General features: G+C 34.2%; 1 protein-coding gene across 1 annotated transcript; it reads right to left on the reverse strand.

The window, feature by feature from the left end:
- Positions 1-184: 184 nt before the first annotated feature.
- LOC135088596 (deoxyribose-phosphate aldolase) lies at positions 185-4701 on the reverse strand. The gene is made up of 6 exons (XM_063983500.1): positions 4529-4701; positions 4227-4420; positions 3913-4078; positions 1807-2036; positions 1573-1719; positions 185-641 (listed from the first exon to the last, which is right to left on the reverse strand). The coding sequence occupies exons 1-6, from the start codon at positions 4554-4556 to the stop codon at positions 480-482; spliced, it is 927 nt and encodes a 308-aa protein (XP_063839570.1). The 5' UTR covers positions 4557-4701; the 3' UTR covers positions 185-479.
- Positions 4702-11256: the final 6555 nt, after the last annotated feature.

The raw sequence follows: 11256 nt of genomic DNA on the forward strand, positions 1-11256 counted from the left end.
TCAGCTTTTTAGGAGAACTATAATATTATTCATGTTCGGTTTTTGATAAGACAATTATCTATTCTACCAGTTTTCTATATTATTACTATTGTGTAGAGTTAATTATAAGTGTCATATTAAGTGTGATAAGCTGTAGTAATTTATAATGTGTAGGGTAATACTTATGTGAAAATTAAACAGTTAATTAAAAACATATTTTATTTATAAATTCTTTGGAATGATTATTTCAGAAATTATTTCAGATTAATAAAAAATGTATAAAAATATATGAGTTATTTAAATTTACTGTTAACACTTAGATATTAAAGCATGTTTAGAACATTTATATCAATTATAATATCACATTATGGCACTAAAAGTTTCCTGTAATCAGTGATAACAATTTTATAATGTCATGCTTTTATCAGCAGTAAAAATATCTCATAATTGGCAGTATCAAAAATATTTTGTGACAATTACAAAATAGTGAAACAGTTTACCTATTCATACAATTCTTCTATAATGACGTCGAGCAGACTTGAAGCACCGATGCGGAATAGCTGAGGAGTCATCCACTCCTTCCCTAATTCAGTATACACCATGACCAGCCAGTTTACGGCGTCTCGGGCAGTCTTAATGCCACCTGCAGGTTTTAGCCCCACCTTAAAGCAAAAAAGAAATTTAAATTATAACTGCCATGCATTTTTTTTAGTCAATAGTAGGTACCTACATCTAATCTAAATATACAAAAAGGAGAAACTGACTGACTGACATTTCAACGCACAGCCTAAACGGCTAAACGTAGGCACTTGAAATTTGGAAGGGACGTAGCTTAGGTACCGTAGAGGTGCACTAAGAAAGGAATTGCCGAAATTCCCACGGGAACGGTAATTAGCGGGAAAATCCTTTGTATGAAAAATCTAAACCGCTTAAGTTAGACGCTTGAAATTTGGCGTGGAGGTACCTTAATAAACTTAAAGCTTAGTTACAACAGGATATTGCAAAATTCCCACGGGAACGGGAGTTAGCGGGAAAAAAATTTTGTATGAAAAAGTCTAAACCGCGTAAGATAGATGAAGGGGGTAAAATGGGATCCACGCGTACGAAGTCGAGGGCGGCCGCTAGTTTATGATATGGTTCATGGCTCATGCATAATGCTTTAACCACACCAACGCGTGCAGGTGGTACAGGTCGCCATCATCAGGTCGCGCAGTGTAAACGCAGCATATGATCGCGCCGGCAATGGCGATCTGCACGTATCGGTGTGGTTGAAGCTTCACATGCAAGCTAAAATAAAAAAAAGACATTTGATTCTATGTTGACAGGGACTTAATTTCAAGTTAATAATCTCATTTTATCAATAGCCTTGTTTATTATGTTGATAAGACATTGAATTACATATGTTTTAATGTTTGTGCTATTATAAAATACGTACGTAATTGCTTCTTCTTTGAATATTGTAGGATTTATGGGAGATTGTATCACTTTACTATACATTCGTAGGTATAATGTTACTGTCGCAGACAATGACATTCAAATACTACAACAAAATAACTTGTTAAAAGTTCCATACAAATTGCGTAAAATTAATACCTTTTTTCCAGTCAGCAGATAGAAATTACGAATAGCTCTACACATGACCAATCCCACTGGCAGTGTTGCGTTGACAGATTCTTTTCCCGTGGAGGTTTTTATGAAATCTGCCCCAGCATACATTGACACCATAGATGCTTTGTAGACCTGAAATAAATAAGAGCTTACAGTTATCTAAGATAACGAAAAATACACATGCTTTCACTACACAGTGTAATTTGTGCTTTAACTTACGTTTTCATAAGACCCCAGTTCACCGACGCCGAGAATAACCTTAAGATGAGCCCCTTTACAAGCTAGTCGCATTTCTTTGACTTCCTCGTACACTGCATCCCACTGGCCACTCAAAACGAGACTGCGATCCAAAACCACATCAATTTCTGTTGCGCCATCTGCTATGGCTGATTTAATTTCTTGAACACGTGAATAAAGAGGGCAAAGACCTGCTGGGAATGCTGTGGCCACTGTGAAATACATATAAAACAATATTGGTAGGTTTTATGCAAAAACAACAACACATCGGACTATACATGTTTGTTGTCAAATAGTACCCATCACAACCACATAACGTCCCTTATAGTCCAGTCATTTCGTCCGAAAAAAAGGCAAATAAAAGAAAATGAATTTGCGCTTCTAATTTTTTAATATGTTGTAGGGGATACCTAGAAAAGCTTAACTTGAGATTGTCGACCAAGCTTTCCTAGGAGCTTTCGCCGCCATCTTGGAAAACGCTTAAAATTTGTTTTTCGGCAATAACTCGGCTATCCGATGAGATTCGAAAATTTTTGTAGGACACTTTTTGTAGCTTTCTTTGTGCTCTACAATAACGCCCGAACCATTTTTAGCGTATCATGCATCGTTATCGAGATATCGATCGATAAAGTCAAAAATTTTGGACACAATTTTTGTTTTTTGCTTTTTTTTTCTTTGGGTCTTAATAAATATGAAAAATTCCGAAATAATTAAATAATTAATTAAAAAGTAAAAAGTAAAATTTAATTACTTTTTAATTACTTTTTTTTAAGTAACGGCAAAGCATTTGTATTAGTTGGTTCTTGTTTTGATCCCTTGTGATAAACTTCTCCTGGCTAACTTTTGGAGTAGTTGTCTCATCGAATGTGAACTCCGGCGATTGGTTTTTTCTCGAACGTCGTACTCTTTCCGAAGTTTTCGTTCCAGCGAGTGTCATATCAGTCGGATAACCGTCGAATATGATTGCAACCTTTCCTTCGAAGTTATGTTGTACGTATCTGACGTTAATTATTTAATTATTCCGAAATAATTTGTGTCCAAAATTTTTGACTTTATCGATCGATATCTCGATAACGATGCATGATACGCTAAAAATGGTTCGGGCGTTATTGTAGAGCACAAAGAAAGCTACAAAAAGTGTCCTACAAAAATTTTCGAGTCTCATCGGATAGCCGAGTTATTGCCGAAAAACAAATTTTACCCCTTTTTTCAACATGGCGGCGAAAGCTCCTAGGAAAGCTTGGTCGACAATCTCAAGTTAAGCTTTACTAGGTATCCCCTACAACATATTAAAAAATTAGAAGCGCAAATTCATTTTCTTTTTTGAATGTACGTAATGACTGGACTATTACATCTATATATATAAAAGAAAGTCGTGTTAGTTACTCCACTTATAACTCAAGAACGGCTGAACCGATTTAGCTGAAAATTGTCAGGGAGGTAGTTTAGAGCCAGGAGAAGGACATAGGATACTTTTTATCCCATTCGAAATAAAAAAAAAGTCTGCTTATTTATTGCCATTAAGGCGGAACAAAGTTCGCCGGGTCAGCTAGTCTGCTTATTTATTGCCATTAAGGCGGAACAAAGTTCGCCGGGTCAGCTAGTCTATATATATAAAAGAAAGTCGTGTTAGTTACTCCACTTATAACTCAAGAACGGCTGAACCGATTTAGCTGAAAATTGTCAGGGAGGTAGTTTAGAGCCAGGAGAAGGACATAGGATACTTTTTATCCCATTCGAAATAAAAAAAAAGTCTGCTTATTTATTGCCATTAAGGCGGAACAAAGTTCGCCGGGTCAGCTAGTCTGCTTATTTATTGCCATTAAGGCGGAACAAAGTTCGCCGGGTCAGCTAGTTATAAATAAACAAGAATCTGACTTCTTTTATGACATTTTATGAAAATTATATGTCTTTTTTCTCTCCTGTAAAGTTACAAAAATGTAATTTAGCGTTGTTGAAGTATAAGGGACGATAAGATGCTGCAGTGTTTAGCTTGATGTACTGACGTCCTTACCAGTTTTTTTTATAAAACTGAGACTAGTGCGTTGTTATTGACTGTTAGTTTTGTTCATTACAAATAATAGTTACCTGAAGCCACCTGTATTTCGTTGGCTAAGCCCATTCTATTAATCACTTCTGCTGCATCCTTCACTCGACTGGGGTACACACACACAGCTGCTGTATGAATGTTCTTATCAATATCCACAAAATCCTTCACTTGCTTGAGATCTTCCGAACTCAGAGGATATGCAGCCTGAAACATTTTATAACGTTATTGCTCTACTCAGACAATACTAAACTGAATGGTCTGTAGTTTTTATTGGAAGGCCAAGTTAACAAGCAATTATAAGACTCATTAAATAAAAAGTGATGTGTTATAAACACGAGGTGATCGGTAGTACCTTTACACACAGTCGAGTGACATTTGATTTGGTGTCGTCTCCAGAAAGAGTTGTTAAATCAATCATAGAAAGAGCTCGCAATAACCAGACTTTGTAGTTTTTAGGACTAGATACAATGTTATTCTTTAGTATGAAGTCTACATGGGAATGTACACTATTTTTGTTTACGTGCACACTCTTTAAAGTTTTTGAACCTGAAAATATAGGTAGGAAATAAATTCTCAATTGTTATTATTCATATTTTATCTACACTCATTCGACACTAATAATTATGTAATAATGGTAATAACATAAATACTTACTAAAACCAGGATAATTCGGTTGTACCATATTTTCTAATTAATTTTGTAACTATTATCAGAAACAAAATGATGCAACAACGCTAGAGAAAAGATTGAATTAACAAATTCTATCAAAATTTTGTTCAATTGTTTTGTAGAACGACGGTCGAAAACCGATAATAATGAAAAAAAGAAAATGAATGATGATAACAAAAAAATAACAATAATGTAAGAACTAAGAAGAGTACCACAATAGTGATAGAAAGAGAAAGCAACAGCATCATGTCAAAAAAGTTATTGACAGATTTGCCAGGCAGAGCAGAGCAGAGCCATCTGTTTTCTTAATCCAAAACATAGATGAATGAAGTAGGTATGAGGAAAATTTCATAGATGTCGCTTTAAAGTAGTCTATCGCAGATAGAAAGTACAACTGAAATAATTAATCTTATTAAAATATAGGTAAACCAAGCAAGACAAAAGACAAAATAGTCTGACTCTGGAGCAGAGCCACCACCGAATTAGCCGATGATTTAATTATAAATATAAATAAGGTCGGCCGTTTGGTGTAGTGGTTCAGAGCGGACTACTATGCCGAGAGGTCCCGGGTTCGATTCCCGGCCGGGCAGAAATTGAAATGATGAATTTTAATTTCTGTGACGGGTCTGGGTGTTACTATGTATAATATGTATGTATTTAAAAAAAAAAAGTATATAAGTAGTATATTATCCGTTAAGCTCTAGCACCCATAACACAAGCATTAAGTTGCTTACTTTGGGGCTAGCTGGCGCTGTGTGAAATTGTCCAAAGATTTATTTATTTATTTATTTATAAATAAATATCCTAAATGATTGATGTACGTTCAACCGTTCAACAATCTAAAATAATCTAAATGCATGCGTGCCGTTGTCGCTGCACGTGCAGTAGGATGGCAGTAGGTATGTTTTGATAAAATAGACATTGATTGTGGCTCTGTTGCGATTGCGAAACAAACTCTCTAGCCACCGAAAACATGCACCTTTTTAATGAAAACTGTTGTACGACTAGTTTGAAGTCTCGATGACGTCATCAAAAGAGTTGTCCGTTTATGAAAATAACAATTTTTTTGTGTCGAATTTCCTCTGTTCCGCGCTCCGGTTCCTACGAGTATACGGCACGCTTTAGAACTTCACTCGCCTCTAAACGGGAGGGGGTTGGTCCTACGGTAGTGGGCTACATGACCTTTTCAACTTGCTTTGAAATGATCCAGACAGATGGCGCTGTCCGTCACGTTCATATCGAGCTCCGTAAATATTATTGTAAAAATGAAACAATTACGCTATATTATGAATATAAACAGTGAATCGTGTATATAAAATGACAATAATCGCGTGTGAGTGTTATCAATACAAACAAACTGTGCTTTCTACAAATAACCAGCTGTAAAATAACGACTTGAATTGACTGTGAAAGTGTAATTATTACATAGTGAAAGTGTAAACAAAACAAGACAATAGTAAATTTGAACGATTGTGAACAATATAAGATAAATATTTCAAACATAGTGTGAATAAAATGAAATATTTAACAAAAAGACAAACATAAACAAAAACGGACGGTTGTTTATTTCAAACTTCAAAAATAGTGCGACACGATAATGACCTTTATGTGCCTACAAATAAGACATTTAATTTGCGACAACCGAACCACGCCATCTATTGACGAGTAGAAAAGACACTTTGTGACAGAATCCTATCTCAAACAAGAACTTATACAACGCCATCTGTTGTTGAGTGGCAGAATTTTTATGGTACAATCTTACAATATTACTAAGATCCACAATCGATCAACATGGCATCTGAACCACAACAAAAAGCTTCTGTAAACGCCCACAAGATGTCGACACTTGTATCTTGTTACAAATGCAAATCCAAGACTGATATAAAAGACACCATAAAATGCACACAATGTATGAAACATTTTGAGTTTGGATGTGTAGGTGTTTCAGAAAAATTATATCGTATTATGGATAAAACCAAGAAACAGAATTGGGCCTGCCCATCTTGTATGAAATCAAAGGCTAAAAATAGCAAATGTGATAATAATGTCACAACTAGGAGGAAAAATATTGCAAAAAGCAATAATAAAATAAAAAATACATCACCTGAAAATACAGAACTTTCACCAACTCCAAATGATTCTCCGATTTACACAAATTCCACAACTGAAACCGGACTTTGTCAAGAGGAATCACATAGTCTCTTGAATAATACAGACATGTCGGAGGACTCATACATATCAAGTAAAAGGCTGTCAAAGAGTGCAGAACATACACTACTAAATGATTCAGCAACAGAACATGAGTACCGAGAAGAAATAAACCAGCTAAAAACGACTTTAATTTCAACAGAGACAGAATTAGAGATTACTATTTTAGAAAATAAAGATTTAAAAAAATGTATAGACAAATTAAACAAAGAAATACAACTTCTGAAAAACATCTGTACATCTCCACAGAAAAAATCTTCCTGTTCTGAAAAAAAAAGATATTCGAAGCAATTTTCCCATAACATTACACCACCTAGAAGCATTTCAACTGATGACACTACAAAAACAGCTGAATTATTGAGCCTACAAAAACTGATATCAGACCTTAACCAGTCACTTATGAACGCTCATCAGGAAATAGATAAATTGGAGAAACAGATACTTGAGCTCAGGGGAAAATTATTGAACTCTACTTGTACAGAAAAGGATGACAGCAAACAATTTATACACCAAACACAGAAACTATCTGACATACTAGAGAAGCAAAACCCATATTGCTCCTCTGTCCACACTACATCATCTAAAGAAGCGGAAAAGACACGCAATATATATTATAGGCGACGAGCAGCTAAGGGGACTTTCCTCTGTCCTAAAGAAAACAAGATCAGGTCAGTGGAATGACATATACAACACTTCAGCAATGATACTCACAGGCGCATCAAGCTCTCAGGTACTGCCATACTGTGAAAATCTAGCAAAGAATTTGACCAAGGATGACATTGTGATTTTAAGCTTGGGCTCTCATGACAATGACTTGCATTTGCTACATTCAAACCTCTGTACAGCAATATACTTGTTAAACAAATCATTTATTTATATTGTCCCTATATTGAGTAACTTACACTTTAATGAGTATAAAATGTATAAATCTATGGAAATGTGGATAAAACATTTTCCCAGGTGTAACCTAATTGAATATTGTGATCTTTTGACATGTAAAGCTTCTTTGATTTTAAACAAAATGTGTAATAAAATAAGTATAGACATTGACTATAACGAGTATAAAGCTCAGTTTTTGACATATAAAAATGTGATAAAAATGATAAATGATAAAAATAATGTTAATAAAATTAGTAAAAATCTGTGTAATACAATAAGCTCCCCTAAAAAGGGTACAATACCATTTTATTTTAAAACTAAGTGTAAAGTGATTACCAACATTAAAGATGTAAATAATACGCAGAATGCGAGTGCAAATGTAAATCAGCCATTGCTTAGCAATACAGACAAGACATTTTTTCGTCCCGAATAATACAGATGTACTATTTACAATCCTCCATCAAAATATACATGGATTAATATCTAAAAGAGAAATTATCGAGATCACTTTATCTGAAATTAATTTTGATAGTCCGGATGTCCTTTGTTTCACAGAAACATTTGTGAAAAATGGGGATGAAAAACATTTATTTCTAAAAAACTATACGCTAGCGGCTTACTATTCTAGAGAAACTAAAAGGGGGGGAGTTTGTATTCTGGTGAAGAATGGACTGATATACCATAAAGTAAAACTAGGCAACGATAATCTAGCCGTTGATCACAACTTCGAATACTGCTCTGTCAATATAAAAAATATAAACACAATTATAGTCTGCATATACAGAATTCCCACCTCAACTAGATTTAATATTGACCAGTTCTTTTCTAGGTTCGAACTTCTTTTACATAGCTTTATTACTAAATATCCCAAGAAAAAAATTGTTATCACGGGTGATTTAAACATTAACACACTCGAAAATAGTTGCAAAAAGGAACGGTTATCTGAGTTACTGAACATTTATCGTTTAAAATCACATATTACTGTGCCCACGAGAGGTAAATCTTGTATTGATTTAATCTTCAGTAATATCGAAAATGCCACTGGGTCTATTCTAACGTTGTGGCTTTCCGACCACAATACTGCACAGTTATTGACCTTTCCAGTAATAAATAAAGGCATGATACCGACGAAAACGTATTTATACAAGCGTTGTTACTGTGACGAATATGTTGAAAAATTTAGAAATTATTTGAGCAAGTTATCATTTTCTAATATACTTTGTAATAAAGACTTAAACTTGGCCTTCAGGGACTTTCATGATATTTTCAGCACACTTTACAAATCATGCTTTCCTATACGCAAAGTCACCATTAACCAATCATCCAAACAAGCTAGGTGGATTACGAAAGGTCTAAAAAAGAGCTGCAAAACTAAAAGAGTGTATAGGTACAAATATTATACTAGCAAATCTAAAAGCGATAAAATCAAATACCTAAAATATAATAAACTTTTAAAAGCATGCATAACTAAGGCTAAAATAAACTCAAATAATAAGATTGTATTGGGTAGTAAAAACAAATGTAGAGCCACCTGGAATGTCATAAAAAGTGAAACTACGGCAAACATTTCACGGGAACATATACGTGAAATTTTACACAATAACCATGTAGAGACTGATACAGAAATAGAAGAAGATACAGAATTCCCACCTCAACTAGATTTAATATTGACCAGTTCTTTTCTAGGTTCGAACTTCTTTTACATAGCTTTATTACTAAATATCCCAAGAAAAAAATTGTTATCACGGGTGATTTAAACATTAACACACTCGAAAATAGTTGCAAAAAGGAACGGTTATCTGAGTTACTGAACATTTATCGTTTAAAATCACATATTACTGTGCCCACGAGAGGTAAATCTTGTATTGATTTAATCTTCAGTAATATCGAAAATGCCACTGGGTCTATTCTAACGTTGTGGCTTTCCGACCACAATACTGCACAGTTATTGACCTTTCCAGTAATAAATAAAGGCATGATACCGACGAAAACGTATTTACACAAGCGTTGTTACTGTGACGAATATGTTGAAAAATTTAGAAATTATTTGAGCAAGTTATCATTTTCTAATATACTTTGTAATAAAGACTTAAACTTGGCCTTCAGGGACTTTCATGATATTTTCAGCACACTTTACAAATCATGCTTTCCTATACGCAAAGTCACCATTAACCAATCATCCAAACAAGCTAGGTGGATTACGAAAGGTCTAAAAAAGAGCTGCAAAACTAAAAGAGTGTATAGGTACAAATATTATACTAGCAAATCTAAAAGCGATAAAATCAAATACCTAAAATATAATAAACTTTTAAAAGCATGCATAACTAAGGCTAAAATAAACTCAAATAATAAGATTGTATTGGGTAGTAAAAACAAATGTAGAGCCACCTGGAATGTCATAAAAAGTGAAACTACGGCAAACATTTCACGGGAACATATACGTGAAATTTTACACAATAACCATGTAGAGACTGATCCTACTGCTATTGCCACTGTGTTCAATGAACACTTCACCAGTAGGACCAATACTGCTGACTCCAGAATAGAACTGCCCAGTAGTCAAAAACAAAATAGCACAATATTTTTGACTCCAGTGGATGCCCAAATAGTGGAAAAAATAATTTCATCTTTAAATGGCACCCTTTCGGAAGGTTATGACGGTATTTCCACAAAGGTTATAAAAGCTTGCAAAAAAGAACTAAGTACTACTCTAGCCTACCTAATTAACCTGTCATTTGAAACTGGTACATTTCCGGAAGAATTGAAACTCTCAATTTCTAAACCACTATTTAAAAAAGGAGATAGAGTAACTGTGACAAACTATCGTCCATTAGTATTGATACCAGTAATATCAAAAATTTTTGAAAAAGCCATGCATTTTAAACTAATGTCATTTTTTAATAAATATCATATTATAAAAAAATCTCAGTACGGTTTCCAAAAGGGAAAATCAACGTCACAAGCAATGTTTGACATGGTAAACGAAATTTTGCAAAACACCAACCAACGTAAGCATACATCGGTGTTATTACTGGATATGACCAGTGCATTCGATTTGGTACCTCACGACCGCCTATTAACAAAACTTGACTACTATGGAATTCGGGGACCAACCTTAAAATGGTTGCAATCATACCTGAATAATCGACGTCAATTTGTAGAAATAACATACCTAGATAAATGTAATGTAACGCAAATATGTAAATCACAGGTAAAGTGTAACCCACTTGGTGTACCTCAAGGCAGCGTGCTGGGGCCGCTCCTATTTCTTCTTTACATAAATGACCTACCAGATATCTTGACACATAAAACCATTCTGTTTGCTGACGACGTATCGGTCATAATCACTACAGAAAAAACCTTATCTCTGGACGAACATAATCTTGACATAATTAATACACTGACATTACTTAATTCATGGCTTAATGATAATAATTTAATGATAAACTTGACTAAAACAAATCTAATTAATTTTAATAATTTAAAACAGAATCATGACAATATAAATTTTAATAATCAATTAATATGCTATAAAAAACAGGCTTCATTCTTAGGAATTACACTAGACTCCAAATTAAATTGGCAGACACATACAGATAAAATACGCAACAAATTGAATGGTTTCT

Source organism: Ostrinia nubilalis, chromosome 4 (genome assembly GCF_963855985.1).
Source record: "Ostrinia nubilalis chromosome 4, ilOstNubi1.1, whole genome shotgun sequence".
Classification (NCBI taxonomy): domain Eukaryota; kingdom Metazoa; phylum Arthropoda; class Insecta; order Lepidoptera; family Crambidae; genus Ostrinia; species Ostrinia nubilalis.

What these genes read in the sequence shown, in the direction of transcription:
- LOC135088596 (XM_063983500.1), bottom strand. Translation starts at nt 4,556, where the DNA reads ATGGTACAACCGAATTATCCTGGTTTTA. An exon ending in ACCGAATTATCCTGGTTTTA is followed by an intron (nt 4,421 to 4,528) that starts GTAAGTATTTAT and finishes CTATATTTTCAG; the next exon opens with GTTCAAAAACTTTAAAGAGT. An exon ending in TCACTCGACTGTGTGTAAAG is followed by an intron (nt 4,079 to 4,226) that starts GTACTACCGATC and finishes AAAATGTTTCAG; the next exon opens with GCTGCATATCCTCTGAGTTC.